The 18,393-nt window shown below is 42.5% G+C and overlaps 2 protein-coding genes across 3 annotated transcripts in view; both read left to right on the top strand.

Annotated features, from left to right (window-relative positions):
* Positions 1-455: 455 nt before the first annotated feature.
* EPCIP (exosomal polycystin 1 interacting protein) lies at positions 456-1,130 on the top strand. The gene has a single exon (XM_009482362.2). The coding sequence runs from the start codon at positions 456-458 to the stop codon at positions 1,128-1,130; it is 675 nt and encodes a 224-aa protein (XP_009480637.1).
* Positions 1,131-5,528: 4,398 nt separating this feature from the next.
* Positions 5,529-18,393, top strand: part of PAXBP1 (PAX3 and PAX7 binding protein 1) — a 29,204-nt gene continuing 16,339 nt past the window's right edge. The window contains exons 1-8 of one of the 2 annotated variants that reach the window (XM_075728113.1): positions 5,529-5,650; positions 5,795-5,982; positions 7,716-7,844; positions 9,504-9,680; positions 11,036-11,257; positions 11,857-11,960; positions 12,818-13,038; positions 13,993-14,182. In XM_075728113.1, coding sequence (XP_075584228.1) covers positions 5,529-5,650; positions 5,795-5,982; positions 7,716-7,844; positions 9,504-9,680; positions 11,036-11,257; positions 11,857-11,960; positions 12,818-13,038; positions 13,993-14,182 — 1,353 coding nt within the window. Of the gene's footprint in view, positions 5,983-7,715; positions 7,845-9,503; positions 9,681-11,035; positions 11,258-11,856; positions 11,961-12,817; positions 13,039-13,992; positions 14,183-18,393 lie in introns of both variants that reach the window. The other variant, XM_075728112.1, reaches the window with a different exon arrangement.

The following is an 18,393-nucleotide window of genomic DNA, read 5'->3' as shown; positions in this document are numbered from 1 at the left end:
GAAGTGGAGAACAGGGTCATTTGCCACCCTTATCTGTTGGGAAGTGGACAAAGAGAAAGCAGAAAAGAGAAAAGAGCAGGAGTCATCCTGCCCTTACCTTCATACTGGGCAGGCTGAGGAGCTGCCTAGATAGAGAAGAGGGTGCCCAAGCTGTCCCATAAGCAGATGAAACTATTTAGAGCGAAAGAGGAGTGAAAGAAGAATCCCAAATATGAGTCACAATTCATTTTTCTGAACCAGTGTAGCTGCTTCCCCTCTAATTCAGGGCAACCTGCAAAACTGCAATATGGTTCTGAATAGATGAGACAGATAGTGAGTGGGAAAAGCAAAGTAATATTAACTGTTGAGTGGTCTTTAGTGCAATAAAGAAATTGTTTTTCCTCAGTAGGTAAAGCCAAGTGATATAATTCACTGAGTAAAAGGAGGAGACACTCGGCAGCTTGGCACCAGTACTAATGAAGCCAACAGCCTTCTCTGCTTTCTCCTTTTGGCTGGCTCTCATTTTGGCAGGCTTCCTTGGCATACACATCACTGGCAGTTTTGTGAGAAGTCAGAAGAACCATACGCTAATTTTCACCAAGGAAAACACAATTCGCAACTGCAGCTGCTCAGTGGATATCCGTGATTGTGATTACTGCCTGGCAAACTTGATGTGCAATTGCAAAACGGTGCTGCCTTCTACCATGGAAAAAACTACCTACACTAACCACCTGACCATTTGGTTCACAGACACCTCTGTGCTGGAGATGCTCCTCAACTTCACAAGGGTGTGGGATTTGAAGCTCTCCTTCTGTGGCACCACTCCTCTCCCAACAGAATACTTGGCCATTTGGGGACTTCGAAAGCTCCAGGTAAACAAGATCAAGGCACGATTTCCAGAGCAGAGTGTAACCATCTACAGCAGCAGCAACGATGAAAAAGAAGACTCGCTTGCAGTGCACAACAAAGACAGGCAAATGCTTGTATATATTTCTTTTCTGGATACCTCACTTTTCAATGGATATTCTTTGCTGAAGTCATACAGTGTGGAAAACGTCTCTAGTATCATGGAGCACTTTCCCAGCCTGCTGTACTCTGATGTTTTCTCAACCTCAGATAACAAGAGCTATGTTGTAACATTCATTTACTGAGTTATTTAACATATTCAGTATTCAGAGGCATGGCAAACTGCTAGGAGAGAGATGGGACTTCTTCAAGTCTGTTTGGTTTGGCCAGGAGGAGCTGTTACGGGATGGACAGTTCTGACTGTGCTAGCGCTCTACAAGGAGGTGTTTAAAGAAAGACAGACTCATCAGACTAATTCAGTAAACGCTTTCTTAAAGAACAAAGAGTATGCGAAATGACTGTTTTAGAAAGCATCGGTACAAATTCTTTTTATCTATTGTAAGCTAAGAATTGAAATCTGCAGATAAATTTGTTTTAAGGTTGTGCCTCAGACAGAAAAAGACATAACCGCGTACCTCCGGTTGTAGAAGAACCTGAGCCTCCTGGAGAATCACTTGGGTCGGATGGCAGCTCAGCACATCTCCAGTCCAACCCCTTGCCCCAAGCAGGGCCACCTCTGGGATCAGACCAGGCAGCTCAGGGTTTTCTGCAGTTGGGTCCCGAAAACCCCCAAGGACAGAGCCCACACAACCTCATTGGGCAACCTGCTCCACTGCCTGCCTGTCCTCATGAGGAAACTTTTTTCCGTACATTAACCCCAGCCTTCCCTTCTCCAAGCCGAGCAAGCCCAGTTCCCTCACACTTTTCTCACAGTCACATGTGCCGGCCCCTGACCATCTTAGTGGCTCTCCACTGGACCACTTCAGTCGATCCACATCCTTCTTGGACTGGGGGGGACAAAACTGCACGCAGTACTCCATATGCCACCTGGTAAGTGCCGGGACAAGGGTAATAATCCCTTTCCTCCCTCCATCTACTGGCTTGTGCCCCTGTCGATACAGCCCACTGCTATCACATTCAAGGGGTGCGAGGTGGTTACAGGTTGCTCAAACCGGGAGTGCTGAGTTGTCCGTGCCCGCTGGTTCAGTCAGAGCTGGGAACCCTCTGCACGGGCTGGGTGACATAGCCTCTTACGAAAACAGGGACAGGCTACGCAGGCAGCCTCCAACCTCAGCGCACAGCCGAAGGGGTGCTTGGGGGATGACCAGGAAGCTGCGCTCTCTGCCAAGGCACGGCACACGCCATGGGAAAGCACTGGGCAAAAGGCCACCTGACACGTGAGACACCATGCTCACAAAGGTGTTTTTCCCAGGGAAAGGCCTGTCTCTTGCACGTTGGGTGTGCCGATGCCTGCAGTTTCCCCAAATGCAGGCAACTTGACTTCATCTTTTATGATAATCATGGCAAGCTCTGCTCATGTTCTTCCCTATAAAACAGGTGAAAGACCCCATGCAATGACTCATCTGACAAGGGAGGCGACGCTTCTGGCAGACATACAGCAAACAGTTTTCAGACGCGTTGCAGGAGAAAGATTGCCATCCCCTGAAAAATGTACATCGGGACTATGTATGTAGCCCAAAGTCTGCTCCTTGCCCACATCTGCAGGATTTGCATTCTATGAGATACGATTAAGGCTGGGATTCATCCATAGAGTACAATAAAGGCTTTGGAACAGGAAGTCCTAGCAGCCTTGCATGGCCAGCAAAGGATTACATGAAGCTGGGACAAAATACGTGTATTGAGGGGAATGGCTCTCAAGATTCTGAGGAACCAATGAATTTGCTTCAACAACTTTAAAGAAAGACTTTTTCTATAACTGTAATCAATGATGGAACAGTTTTGCCAGGAAGCAAAACTTAATTTTGCAGACTACTTAAATACACACACACCTTCCATTACTGTGAGCTTTCCCACCGAAATCAACAATGCGGTAACTATTGCATTAATGTGGCCTATCTGCAATTGCACATTAACAGATTTAAGCACACAGGTGTTTGAAGGCTGGGGATTGAACTCAATTTAACTCAACCAGAGAACTATTAAATCAGCTGTTGTAAAGATGTTGTTTCCTTTGTCAGCACCTTGGCAACAAACTGTAAGCCTTCTCCACAAATCACAAATATTTCTAGTGATACCTCTCCCGATTGTGTCACAGGTTACAAAATGGTTAGGAGCTGGAGCTGGGCTGACAGACACTGGCAGTGGGGGATGGGGCGTGTCTTCTGAGCACGTTACATGCCTGGAATGTATTACAGACACAGGCAAATAATTCATATTGTCTGCCCAGGAATCCCATGCTCCAACTGTCTGTGCAAGAGTACTAACCTTGCCTTCACAAACTGGCTAGTCACTAATCCTGCACAGGGCATTGTTGTTAAAAAAAAAAAAAAATAGAGCTGGCACACACAAATATATTGATTTCTAAATGTTACTAACCCCCCCCCCCCCCCGGGGAAATCAAACCTAAATGAGCTTCAGCAAATTCACTAACTGAGGCTCTGCTGCCCTCTAGTAAAAGAAGTGCTGAATAACACAGTACTTCCACATTGCCATGACAGCAGTGGTTGGCTGCTGTTACTGTTCAAAATCCACACATGCAGCAGTAACTGAGAATGTACATATTCTGGCCTTGTGGGGAAGAAACCATGAGATTAAGAAATCCATGGGCTTTCTAACACTGCAGATTGCAGTTTCAGTTACTTTTGCCACTGTAGTGTTCTGAATAAGGATGATGTGAAAGACCTTTTATTCCTGTGCCCAAGTAAGCACCGCAGAGATTTTCCTGGAATCAGGAAAAAGTCCTCCTCTCAGTTACATGCGCAGCAGAAATCCACAGCACCAATACTGCAGTGATCTTTTCAACTCCCCTGTTCTTCTCCAGCAGATACCAAGAACCTCATTCTCCCAATTTCAATTTTATATGGCTTTGCCATATGAAAGTACTGCACTAGAAGCTTGCAGAATCTCTTCAGAGCAACGCATACAAAACATATACCATATACATTGTGAGTTTTATTAGTTCTGTTGGCGGAGGCTTCCTTTGTCTGCATGTAAACGACATGCAGCGGTACATTAACCATCACTCTGCAGAAATAATTATGTGATTTTGTGAATCTGTTTTAAATCCCAGTGTAAGATACACTTAAACACTCTCAACACCCTATGGTGTTTGATCATATATTTATAGCAATTAATATTTATATACACAATGGTTTCATTCTCCATGTATCAGGTTCAACCTGTATGTATTTGCAAGTCTTTAACTTTGATGCATGATTATTGGATATGTCAATCAATGGAAACCAAGGTGATCTTTTCATATCAGGAAAAAATGGAGATAGGAGCTGTAAATTTACAGTTTTCCTTCCTACTAGTAATTCTGGTGTGACTTTGGGAAGTCAATACAGATTGAGAACAGCATGAAAGTAATGCAATGCTTTCTACAGGAGATCTTGCTGTGCAGCTGCAGCAAGAGGCTGCAGGAAGCCAGCCAGGTCCCCTACACCTCCTCCCGGCCAGACTCCCAAGGTGGCTGGCAAAGATGGGCTGCAGTGGAGTCTGGCCCTCTTGATATGGAGGGAAGGCTGAAAAGAGGTCCCTCCAGTTCCCAACACTCGTACCTGTAGAGACTGTCTTCAAAAAGGCCAGCTATCTTTTGGCATCTGCCACCAAACTCGCAGTTTTTCTTTTAGTTAACACAGTGACTGCTGAAGCCGGCTCCAGACTTCTGAGCATGCCCCCAGCCTAGATGAAACCGAACCCCACAGGGCCCTGCACATGAAAAATGCTACTGTTTAGCACAAGCAAAGACGACTACCACATTATTTCGAATCATAGAATGCTTTGGGTTGGAAGGGACGTTCAGAGATCATCTAGCCCAACCCCCCTGCAGCGAGCAGGGACAGCTTTAAGTAGATCAGGTTGATCAGAGCCCCGTCCAACCTGACCTTGAATCATGTTTCTAGGGATGGGGCTGCCCCCTCCAAGCCAGATGCCAAGACTTCCTCAGGGAGGGCAGGGCCTTGCCGGCAGAGGCCGTGCAGAGCCGGGGAGCGAGACCCGGCTGAGGCGAGCACCCCGGCCGCCGAGGAGATGACGCGGGGGGCTGGGCCCTGCCTGGGTACTCGCCGGCTGCCCGCTGCCGCCCTCCCCGAGCCGGCCGTGGGACACAAGCCCGCAGGGACAGGGACGGGGACGGGGAGGCCGAGGCTCGGCGCCCCCCTCTCCCCGGGGGGGACGGGACACACCGGCCACGTGAGCCGCGGCGCTGGCCCGCGTTGCTCTCTCGACACAAGATGGCGGCGGCGCGGAAAGGAAGGGGGGGAGTGGCAGGCGGCGAGGCGGGCCGCTCTAGCCCCGTCTCTCGACGCTCCCCGCCGCCTCTCTATGGTCGGGCGGCCGCTCGCCGTTGGCGGGCGGGCGGCGGCGGGTGGCGGGCGGCAGGGGGCGCTGTGGCCGCCGGCGCGGCGGTTATCATGCTCGGGGAGCCGGGCCTGGGCTGCGGCGCGGGCTGGCGGGAGCGGGTGGTGCCGGTGCCGGAGCGGAGCGGAGCGGCGCGGCGCGGCGGGTCGGTGCTCGGCGGGATGTTCCGCAAGGCGCGGAGGGTGAACGTGCGGAAGCGGAACGACTCGGAAGAGGAGGACGAGGAGCGCGACGAGGAGCCGCCACAGGAGCCGGCGGCCGGGGCCGGGGGGGAAGGGCCCGGCGAGGCCTCCATGGCGCTGGCGGCGGGCCCCGGGCTCCTGCCCCTGCCCGCCGGCTGCGTGCCCCTCGCCCTGCCCGGTAGCCCCGCGGCCTTCGCCTGCGCCGCGGGCTACGGCGCGGCTCTCGGCTTGGGGCTGGGCTTGGTGGGAGGCGACAGGGCAGGCCTGGGGGCTCTACCGGCGCCCGCCCTCCTGCCCCCCCCGCCGCCGCCGCCGCAGCAGCAGCAGGGCAACGGGCTGCCGGGGGCCGGGCGCCCCAAGGAGAAGAAGCGGCCGCGGGAGAACAAAGAGGTGCCGCGGGCCAGCCTGCTCAGCTTCCAGGACGAGGAGGAGGGTGAGGCGGGGGGCTGCCCGCCGTGGGCGCCGGGGACGCGCGGCCGTCGGCTGCCGGGGTGGAAGGGACCCGGAGCGGGTCAGCCTGCAGCGGGCCTCCGCCCCCCGTCTGCGCAAGAGAGCCGGGACCCTTCTTTATTTTTTTAAGGCAGTCGGGTTGCCCCGTGTGTGGGGGGGTGATGAGGGGTCCCGTAAGAGGGGGAGAGCCCGGGGGGTGCAGGGGCGGGGAGCGCCCCATCGGCAGCCGCCCTCGGCCCCGCTCCCTTCCGGGGCCTGACCCGGCTCCTGCGGGGCCAGCGTGCTCCCAGCGCCGGGGAGCAGCGGGGTGGTGTCCCGCGGGTTTAATTCCGGTTCGGCGGGGTGGATTGCCTCTGCTTCTCTCTTGCTGGTGCCCGAGTGTTGCAGCCGCCCTGCGCTCCCTGCAGCTGGGTGGCTCGCTGGTCAGGGCGCAGGCTTTAGCCTGGGCTGGGTTTGTGGGGTAGCAGGTACTGGGCCCAGCGCCTGTGCAGCCCCCCCCGCCTCCCCCCAGCACCGGCAGTGCTGGTTGAGGGGCATCTTCCCTGCGGCTTTCTGTCGAGTTGGTTTTCATCTGCTGTGGCTGGTGTTCACAGGTCATGTCGGACTGCCTGATGTCCTGGGCAAACTCGTGTGAAGCCACTGGTGTTTTGTTGCAGAGTTAGTTCATGTAGCCGTCCGTGAGATTTATTAGATGAACCTTCAGAAATAGTGAAGAAAGTGGTTGAGCAGTTTCTGGACCTCAGCTTTTGGAAAAATAGCGTAGTTGTGTTTGTACAGTGCTTCAGCTAATAGTTCTGCTAGACTCCAGCAGATACTGCACTCATGAATTGGTCCATTCATACTCAGATAATCTGATTATGGATAATAGTTACTACGTATGAAAAATGATCAAAAACCACACCTCAAACTCCAGAGTTCATTGCATCCCAGAAGTTCAGGGTGAATAATGAGGAGCTTATTTATTTTTTGTGCTACCTTTTGTCAGCAGGAGAGTTAGCGTGCATTTTGAATTTTCTTAGAAGGAATTCTTTTGTAATCACTGGAACTTGGATTCTAAGACTAGTGAGTTGAAGTCTTGACAGAAATACTGGAAGCATGGAATTACACTATAGACTTAAAAAAAAACCCCGAACACTTTTTGATTTCCTACATCAAAATTTGATTTTTTTTCTGTGCTATTTAGTTCTTCAACTTATTGCATATCTTTTGGTAGGTTGTAGTGCTGCAGGCATTTGAACTGGTTGTACAACAAAAACCAGCCATTCCCTTACTCAGTAGTGTTGTATTTTTGCGGCTGTGAAGACTGTTGACCCAGAATGTTGGGGAATCTTGTCATTTTCTTCCAAATGCATGGTCACAGGGAAGGATCAGCTAGTTGGGGCTTTTTTTGTTTGTTTGTTTTAAAAAAAGATTACTATAGTCAGATAAAAGCAGACCACATGCATACACTTTCATGGAACTTCTGCCTTGCTTTTCTGTGACTGTGCTGTGAGTGGGATGAATACACTTGAAAATGACCGCAAAAAGATGAGGTAGACACGAGTCCACATGAAAGGATATGGGACTGGTTTTGTTGCAACAGTGCAAATGTAAAGTCACATTAAATTATGTTATTAGTGGCATTTATTAAGTTCTGGGTACAAAATTAAGAGATTTGATAGGTAAGTATACTGCTTCTCAGGTCTAATGTAATGTTTTCCAACTTCTTTTTTAAAGAAACTGAAGAAGTTTTTAAAGTGAAGAAATCAAGCTACAGCAAAAAGATTGTAAAACAATTGAAGAAAGAATACAAAGAAGATCTTGAAAAATCAAAAGTTAGAACAGAGGTCAATTCTCCAACAGATGGTAATTGCAAAACTAACAGTAACTTTTGTAATGGAGAAGATTAAGTATTGTAAATACAAGTGACTTGTTTTCAGGATGAATTGATAGTCTTTTTAGATGAGTTAGCATTTAGAACTGAAGTAAAGCATGCATTAAACGTGTTCATTTGAACCTTACAAATGCAGTTCTGAAGCTGGTAGAGAGTTCTTTGATTCTCTGTCATGTGGAAATGAATGTAGAAGGATGAAACTTCTCAGCTATGTATACCGTTGTCAGTAGACAGCAGTAGTTTCTGTATTTCAGCTCTGTTTGTCAAATTAGTTTCTTCCTATTGAATTAGGAAGGAATTAAATTTGTTTATAACCGTGTCTGGTGCTTATCTGACAGAATGTGTCCTTGTAACGCATCTTCTCGAAAAGGGTGAGCTTTGGGTGAGCAGAGTGGTGTTCTTTGTTATTAAGTAAATTATTCAACAGCTGCCTGTTTCAGGACTTGGACATTAGAGTAGACTTGATGATTAAGATGACAGGATGAAACTGTTGGAGCAGAAGGATCTTTTAAAATGTATAGTCCTGCAGAGCTTGGAATAGAGCCTGGGATTTCAATTTCATCGTACTTCTGCTGTTGGTTTTTGGGAAGCTCATTGGTAAAGCATAATGATTCCTCTTCCAGTTAGGTTTTTGTGTAGAGTAATAACCTACAACGCTATGAGCACAAGCTCAGAGGCTTATGATCTAAAGATTGCAATGGTATAGCTGAAGCATATGAGTTGAACATGGTCCCATGCAGAAAATTGCCCTTTTTTAAGTTAATGAAATTAATCTTTTAAAAACCTTAAAGATTTTTAAAACGCTTTGTCTGCATTTAAAAAAAACGCAAATTCTTTCATATTAGAATCTTTAAATTGCCTGTGTAGTGGTATGGGGCATGAGCAAAACCAAAAATGATCATTTCTGTGGCTAATGTTCAGGTGATCTGTGGAAACCTGGATCTTAATTCTTGCTTCTGTCACAAAGATCCTTAAAAAATTCCATTTTGCACATGGCTAGTGTGTGCTTATTTTCTGTTTGTCTGTTTTGCACTTTCTGTAGTTGGTTTGGTTATAGTGCAAAGACCTCATGGCTGCTACTGAGTCAGTAGTCTGGATTCTCTAAACAAATGCTAAAATCTAAAAAGATATGCACAGCTTGGATTGGATAGCTGGATTTAACGTGCATTTTTTTTGCATAGTATTTGTACCTGCTGCCTGTATCTGTATGTTACCCACCTAATGTAGGGTAATGTTGCACCCAGCCCAAAAGGAAAATTAAAGGGTTCTTTGAAATGAGTCTGTTCATGTGGAAATATTTGGTATAACACAGGCAATGCTTTCTAATTACATACGTAAAAGGCTGGGTGAAGGTTGCACATTTGATCTTAATATTGAGTTCCCTCACTTTTTTAATACTTGGCAACGTGTAGAATGTTTAGTGGTTGTTGGGGTGTCTGTTTTGTTAAATTTTATTTTGAGAAGATGTCAGTGACTTAATCACAATTAAGAAGACATATTTTACTAGATCTCAAACAATAAAATTTAACGTTTTCATTTGATTTTTACTTTTGGTTGTTAGACCTTAAAAAAAAATACTTCCGAGTGGTCTTTATAAAAAGAGTAAAACATGGGCTTTGTTGTCTTACCAGTCGAACCACCACTAGAAAAGACAGGACAGATCAAGGATATAGGTCAAGAAGATGGGACTGCAAACAGTGAGCATGGTGAAGAAGAAATGGAAGTTGAAAGTGAGAAGGAAGAAGAAAAACCAAAAGCTGGCGGGGCTTTTTCAAGTGCTCTGTCATCACTGAATGTTCTCCGCCCAGGTTGGTTACTGTAATATGTCTCATATGTTAACAAATGCTTTAGCCAGCGTTTGCAGCACACTAATGTATTTCAGAGGTTAGGAAATACTTTCCAGCAATATATCCCACATCTGAGAATTTAGGAAACTGCTATTTTTCAAAGCTGTTCAATTTTACAAGCGTTATGAGAGAAAATGTTTTACTACAGAATGCTTCATCTTGATGTCAGAAGCAGAAACTTGTCTCTCAGTGATGACAAACTGTAAGAAAATCCAGATTTGGAATAGGTGATGTAAAATAAATTTTAACTGCTTTCAATTAAAATTCTGTCTTTAGTTCAAATTTCTCAGTTACAGGTCTGTGAGGTATCTCAGATGTTTTCCTATCTCATTTCATCTGATGAGGCTCTAGTCAGGCCCTGAGGCCAGCAAAATCAGTCTGAGAAAGTATTTTTCAAACTATTTTTGAAACTAGTTTACTAGTTGTTAGCGAACGCATGATAGCCTGCTCCCTAAATATAAGATGAATGTCCTGGGTCCACAGACTTGGCCATATTTCAAGGGTAAAAGAATTTCCTAGTTGACTGCCAAATCATTTTTCCTTTTAGGGGTAATTGCACAGTGGTGCAATATGTATGTTGTTGCATCTCTAAAGATATTGCTGGCTTGAATAGAGTATCTTATGTCAAGTATAAAGAAAATCTGAAATTTAATCTTCTGTGCGTGCCTAATCAAAGTAGTGGTAAAAATTGTTCATGTTTCAAGAACTTGATTTAGGGGGACCATTCTTTATATGACTTAATGTAAGTTGCATTAATTTTGCATTAGGGGTTTTAGATTTTTTAATTACGTCTGCTTTTCTTGTTTCCCCCTCGATTGTGCAGTCTTCTCACATTAGTGTTGTCGGTTTTGGTGTCCTCTTAATCTCTGAGCTGTCATCATCTGTTGAAACGGCCGATGTTTTTTGTTCCCCCAAAATAAGATGAGTTGGGAGCAATATCAGGGCAGGAAGTGACACAGTCCAGAATCTCATTTTCTTCCTCCCTTTGCAATAGTCAGCTCCTGTAAAGGGCTTCCTCTTCTTTAGGAATATTTCCCATAGGAACGTCAGGCTCCTGCTCTTACGGTATGTGAGCTGCTGGAAGCAGAGACAGACTTTTTGGGAAAGATTCCAGCTTTGAGGGTTTCTGGTCAGAAGGTTTGCATGTGTGGCTTGTAAGTTGCTTGCAAATGTTTCTGTGAATGTGGATTTTTTTCCTCTCATGTTTTTTTCTGTTTGCAAAGATGATTTGGTAGGGTGGCAGATATGAGTAATAAGAAGTTGTAATACCTGTTTTGTTGCAGTGTTTGTTTAACGGTGCAAACATCTGTCTCTAGGAGAAATTCCAGATGCTGCTTTTATTCATGCCGCTAGGAAAAAACGTCAAATGGCTCGTGAACTTGGAGACTTTACTCCCGTTGACAGTGAACCAGGTAAAAGCCGCCTTGTTCGAGAAGATGAAAATGATGCCAGTGATGATGAAGATGATGACGAGAAGAGGAGGATAGTTTTTACAGTGAAGGAAAAATCCCAAAGGCAAAAGATTGCTGAGGAAATAGGTAAAACTTTTTTAGAAGGACAGCTGATAAACATTCACAGTTTTCACTGCAAGTGCTCCCATGCAATATTTTTAAACAACACGTTTTTCAAACAGGCATGAATCTGGAGTTGTATTCCATTTCTAAGGAGAATTACTGCATGATGGAATCTGCGTATAAAATTTTCAGCACAAACTGTGTTCTTGTGCTTGGAAGCACACAACTTTACTGGATCTGGTAGAAACTTACACTAAGGACCAATTAGTATTGTTCCTGTACTTTTGTTTATTAGGAAGCGTATAGTTGAGAAAAGAAAAGCATTAGTTCTTTGGTATAGCATTCTTCTTGCTGACAAGCAAATAACCTTTTGGAAAAGGAGAATTAGTAAGATATATAGGATTTTAACATTAGAGGGTTTTACCAGCAGTTAATTGCACATTTACCCATTGGATTTTTTAAGTGGAACCTCTGTGATAATAATTCACAGGCTAGCATCCTTAATTCCTCGTGAAGAGGAAAGACCACTGAAGCATGGTCTCTCAGGTTTTTGAACTCGTGGCCCTTACTATGAATACATTATCTTCTCCTTTTTGTTACCTGTCTGTTTTACTTGTATTAAGGTATTGAGGGAAGCGATGATGAAGCATTGGTGGCAGGGGAGCAAGATGAAGAACTCAGTAGATGGGAGCAAGAACAGATACGGAAAGGAATCAACATACCTCAGGCATGTATTTAGTTGTGAACTCTTTTTGGTTTCTGCATATATTGGCTAAATCCATTACAAACTTGAGTAGTTCTGTAGAAGGCTGTTTCATCTGAGAAGTTCAGGGTGCAACTCCTGATATTCTTTAAAGAGAAAATGAGAGGTCAGATTTTAAGTATTCAGTGGTATCCGTTTCATTAGTCTCTCTGTTCTTGGCAGATACTGATTGTTTGTGGTGCTGCTAACCAGCATTTATTTGCAGCCTAAAACAGAGCTAGAATAATGCCACTTTGAAGAGACCTCTGTTCTTGTTTATTTGGTTTGTAGAGTAGATGTAAACAGTGTGTGCCTCTTTGTTGTTTCTGTATCTTGTGTTGCAGCATAGAGTTGGGATTTGTTGCAGGTTGTACCGTATCTTGTCTGCGCATTCATAGTGAAGTTGCCACTCAGTTGAAGAGGATAGTTTTGGTTTGTTTGTTTGTTTTTTAAAGCAAAATCACAACCAAACCCACTAACTCTAAGAACCTATGTCATTCTATTAAATAGTCTTAGCAAAATTTAGTATAGTCCCAAACACTTGGTTATTGTAGGAGTGTCAGGTTGGTTACAGTTGTCATTTAATATCTTGTTATAAGTATAAATGTTTAGAATGATAATGATCCTAAGAGTTTGTCCATTTAATAAGGTGCTTCTGAGGGAATTTGTTTCTCTTCCACCTTAGGTGTTGGAAGTTCTACACTTAAATTCACTTGATAATTACATTTTGTAAATGTGCCTGTCTACATTTTTCACTTTGTAACATTTGAGATGTGAAAGAAAATAAGTTTCTCCTTTCTTTAAAGTCTAATACAGTACAATTGCATTTCTTCTTCCATTAGGTTCAACCAAGTCAGCCTGCTGAAGTGAATAATCTGTACTACCAGAACACTTACCAGACACTGTCTTATGGTTCATCATATGGCATTCCATACACTTATGCTGCGTATGGATCATCAGAAACAAAGTCTCAAAAAACAGATAATACAGTTCCTTTCAAAACTCCCAGTAATGAGATGACTCCTGTTACTATTGATTTGGTAAAGAAACAGCTTAAAGACAGGTAGGACAGACCATCTTTTTAGACTTAAAGACCTGTCCCCTAGCTTTCTGTTCCTCAGGCGTCTTTTAGTCTCGGTGAGCAAACACAGAGTTTCATCGCTGGAAAAGTACTGACTGGCACATCCATTTAAAAAAAATAAAAAGGCAAACCAAAAAAGCTCAAAGTGAAGATGACATTGACACTTTGTTCGAAAATCTCCTTGGATTGCTTCTCTGGAAGTGAAGCTTTAAATATGAGGCCATTGATCTTGTTGAAGACAGGTCTGAGTTGCATCTTCTGGACACTGCACAGTCTTATAGCCAAGAATTGAAAGGCCAGTGAGGTGTTTAGCTTGTCAAGTTGCATTCTTTTAAACTGTGAATCAGATTTTTCCCCTTCAGCAGATAAAGAATTTAAATTTTAGTGTATACAGGGTGGTTTTTTTGGTTTAAACACTGTAATCTGCTTGTCAGGTACGCAAAAGGTCCTACTGAATGAACAACCCAATTGCAGTGAGAAATCATTTGTAATGAACAACTTGCACTTTACGTGTCTTCAAAATTGGTTTGTATGCCCCGTGTAGTGTTACAACCTTTGACAGCGAATCAGGTTAGTAGAGGATTAAGACTGCTTTGTGTAAGCTATAGTTCTTCACTGCCCCCCCACCCCCCAAACCTTTCTCCCAGTTTTACTGTAGGGCCAGCCTTGCACTATTCTAAGTGCTATCAACTCCTGTAAAAAATTGTGGGAGTGGGCAGTGCAATGCATTCAGCACAGTCTAGCAAATTAATTTAAACCATTAGCCTTGCTGTTTATGTAGAGAGGAGAGAAAGTGACAAATGAAAGTTAGAGAATATGTCTTTGCAGTATTTCCCATATATAGACTTGGTACTTGCGCTGTCTGTTTAATATCTCAATGGTCTGAAATATACAGACTTTTGGATGTAAATTTGCTATTTATCCATTGCCCTTCAGGTTGGACTCTATGAAAGAATTGCACAAAGCTAATCGGCAGCAATATGAGAAACATCAGCAAAGCCGAGAGGACTCTACCAAGGCAATTGAAACATTAGAAGGGTCTTCTGGGGGTATTGGTGAACAGTATAAGTTTTTGCAAGAAATGCGAGGGTATGTCCAAGACTTGCTTGAGTGTTTCAGTGAAAAGGTAAGGATGCAAAAACATTCATCTTTTTCTTAAAAAAAAAAAAAAAAAAAAAAAAAAAAAAGACTCTTAGTACATGCCAAACACCACATCTCCCTCTGTTTTCCAAAAAAGTCCCCTGAGAACATATTCTTCTAAAGGTTTGGTTATTTGAGGGTTGAAAAGATAACTTTTCATCATGCTAAGTTGGTTATCAGAAACCTCTCTTTCACAGTCTAAGAGATCACTGACTTTAGATTGCCTAAAAACACTTTTAGATTATATGTCTTCAGAATTTTCGTAGATATTCTGGTATTTCAACTTAAGACGCTGCTTTTTACTTGTGTTGGATATCAGGTTAACAAAAATAAGGGCTGAATTACAACATTTCTAGCTTCTGGAATGCTTTATGAACACAGTAACAAAGACTTGTATTTTGTGTGGTGTTATAAACTTCCTCCTGCCAGGCAGTTTCATATACTTGGTATTTCTCTAGTGTCTGAAGGAGAAAAGTTTTACAACTAGCATAGCTGAAGGCACCCCAACTTAAAAATATATTTCTTTCATGTAGTGTGATACGTTTGTGTATGTCTAACGTGAAAACTTAATCTTTCTTTCTTATGTTATTCATTATGCTTTAATTATCTACGTTGTTGTAAATGTAACAGGAGCTCCTGGAAAAAAAAACATTTATTTATTTATGTATATATTACACACAGGAGCCGTAAAATTCAGTTAGCAGTACATAGGCTATTTCTTCGTTGTCTTCTGACTTGAATACAGTAGTATAGTATCTTATTAATACATTAGCTGTCAGAATTACTTGGGTAGTTGAAGCTACTGCTTACATAGCTTGTTAGGTGTGGGGGAGGAATGTAAAAGCATTCTGGTTGCTAATCGGTTAGACATTAATTGTCCAGCATTAGTGGTATTGGGAGAGTCCCATCTTCAATCCTGTAAGTTGAAGAATAGTTATGTCATGAACAAACCCAGGAAGTGTGGACCAGTTAATTCACCCAGCTAATTGATTAGTTACAGTAGATACTGTTCACTGAAGAAGCAGTATTCCTGAGTCTGTATCAGCATTAGCTGTTGAGGGGTAGTAAAAGTACTTTCCTTTGCAGCTCTGTTGGTGCTGGTTGCCCAGATGCCTAAATTCCTACTTAAAGATAACTTTTTGTATTCTTTCTCTGAGATAAATTTGTATGTCAGAAGACAAGTTAAATACCTGTATTCTCAATTCAGCATTTGCTTTCTAAAGTCCTCTTGTTAAATTTCTTTTGTGATAACTATAAGCCATGTCTGGAGGTTCTCTTTGATAGCCCATGCTGTCTTGTTCAAATATTTTCTTCAAAGAAATTGTTTTAGAATGCACCATTCTGAGTATAAACCAAGCTTTTTAGTCTCCCAGATTTTGTATAAACCAGGAAAACTTACTGTTAAGTAACAGCGTTACAATTTCAGTTCAGTTTGTAGGAAGGTTTTGACTATCTAGCTATACTAGTAAATAAATCAATTCCAGCCATTATACAGCAAATCAGCTGCTGATAATTTAACAAACAGGCTTGTTAAAGTTGCTTTCTTACAATATACCTTTGCTTTCATCATAGTTGGTCTTTTAAGGATTCTACACCTGGACACCTTCCTCCCCCTTCCCACCCTCCCCATACCCCACCTGCTATGCCAGTTCATTGAGCTCTTAAGATGTGATTTTTATCATCTCGTGTGTCTTAGGGGCATTCACAGAGTTTTGCTGTTTTCATTTGGAGGCTGCTGCAGTACCTGTATGTACAGAGTTGCAAAATTAGGAGGTGATGTGGTCAGTTTAGCAGGAGCATTTCATTTATTATGATGTCCTATATATTCCTCAGTTCTTTGGCCAGATAATCTGTTTTGGAATTCAGTGCTTTTGGCATGACAAAAGTACTATCAAATTCAAAAACAGTAGCCCACAGGACACTGTAAGGTTTTCTAAAAAGGAGGTGGTGGGAGGGGATGAAATAAAGTAATAAAATCGGTATCAGTTTTTATTTAAATGAAATAAGGAAATGAAGCAGGACAGTAAATTCTCCTTATCTTTTGAGTGTAGAGATAAATTACCTTCAGCTTTTTTTGTAGAACCTGTGGCCCTGACTACTTCATATTTCAAGCATGTGTGTATTTATAATATATAATGTACGTAGTTGTTATGATTATAATATATAAGCATATAAAATGTATATCCATATGTGTAATAACAATATTGTTTGTGTATATATGTGTGTGTATTTGTATATATGCATACATATATGAACACATATCCTAAATATGTATAAAGCTAGGTCCCTCCCTATCCTTTCAAATACAATGCTTTGATGCTTTCTCTTTATTTTGTTAGGACTAGTCATGGTCATTAGTCAAATTCACATTGGTACCGATCTGAATGAGAAAGTGGTTTTCTGAAGAAGCACTAATGGGTTCGCAATATACTTGTCCACTCCAAAAGAGTACATTCCTCTAGAGTTTTCTTGTATGTCTATTGACTTAGTTTTGGAGAACAAAAAACATCATAAATTAGACTTTCTTCCCCCTACCATCTTATTTCTGCACCTCGTATACTCAACCCTTCATGACCCCCAACCAAGCAAAACCATTTTGTTTGTATTCTGTTTTGAAGAGATTCTGAATGTTAGAAACACTTTGCTCATTGGTAAGGTGTAGTGGAGAGTATAATGAGGCAGCTATTAAGCAAATTTTAGAAACAAGCAATAGAAATGTCAAATCCTCTATGGTTTGGGGTTTTTTTCCCCCATAAATGATAAAACCGGTGGAGCAGAAGATGTTTGCGTGACTTCCCTCACAAGTAATTACTGTCAAAATTATGCTTTCTGAGAAGGCTAGAAAGTGGTAACGGTGTCTTTACATTTTGAATGTAGGAATATGCAAGGCATACAGAAAGATTAAATTGTTCCAAGCCTGTCTTTGTCAGCACAGTTAGATGAACTGCTATTTTACCTGCAAAAGCAAATTATCAAAACACACTTTGTGTCAGAGAGGGAGACTGTAGGTTAAAATTATCCTTGTCATCTAAATATTCAGAGAACTTTCCACTTTTCCTCTTACACTGTTCTCAGTGAAATTGAAGAAAAAAACCCCAAAATTCTGAAGTTAAGGTATTGACTAAACAAAACACAATGAATGAGGGCTGTAACTTTATAGTAGTCATTGAAATTGTCAGTCACTCATCAACCACAGTATTGACTATAGAAGAATAACAGCTTCTAAGTCTCTTGTGTTTTAAATGGGGAATATTTTGAGTGGATTCATATATCTGAATACATAGCTGCAATTTTTTAATCCTGAGGCAATTACAGAAAGAACCTCTAGGGATGCTTTGAAAAACTTTCATTCAACTTTTCAATTTTAGAATTCCCTTGACATGCTTAAGAGAAGCAGCTATATTTTCTATGGTAAACTGCACTAAAACTAGTATTTCTGTTTTCAAAATTGTCTTTAATTCCGAATATACACTTCCAGCACTGGGATTTTCCCTCCTATTTCCCTCTACTCTGTTTTCTTCAAAAGAAAGTTGTATGTATTTTGAGTTGGTGCAGAGTTGCTTTCATTTTAACCCCTGTAGCCCAGTTTATACCACAAAGAGCTAATACTTCTTTCCTTTTAATATCTCTTCTGATGTGTGCATGTCATTCTCAGACAGCTGAAGTGGCCCTGTAGCTATAATCTCATAATCTTATATTTTACCGGAGGAGGTTCTTTAATAGCTGCTGAGTCACATTCTGAATTACATCAGGAAACAATTTCTGATTTTATCTTTTGTTTTGAAAAAAACTTAACCCTGGATGGTAGGCAGCAATGAAATATTTGAGCTAAAAGGCTGGAAGACTGTGGACTAAACATGTATCTCGGAGGTAAGGAGGATGTGGCTTAAGTGTTCATACCAAAAGAACTTGCCTTTCCAAATTAAGAGATTGTGAAACGTTCTGTTTTGCATTTGAATATTTACAATAATCTAATTTTAACTTGTCCCAGGAAATGAATTTTTGCGAAAGTGAGCAGTGAATATGCTATTTAATGTCAGGAAATTCCTAGTTGTTACAACATCATCTATTTTTGTTATAGTTGCTACTGAAATTTAGTCCACTTAAAAAAAAAAAAAAAGTGGCAGGTCTGATCTGACTTAAGTCTGTATTGTTCAAAGGTTATGCTTAATGCATAACTCGCATGAATTGTACAAT

This window comes from Pelecanus crispus, chromosome 1 (genome assembly GCF_030463565.1).
Source record: "Pelecanus crispus isolate bPelCri1 chromosome 1, bPelCri1.pri, whole genome shotgun sequence".
Lineage (NCBI taxonomy): Eukaryota > Metazoa > Chordata > Aves > Pelecaniformes > Pelecanidae > Pelecanus > Pelecanus crispus.
The sequence above is the reverse complement of the archived record's forward strand: the minus strand, read 5'-3'. Positions and strand labels throughout refer to the sequence as shown.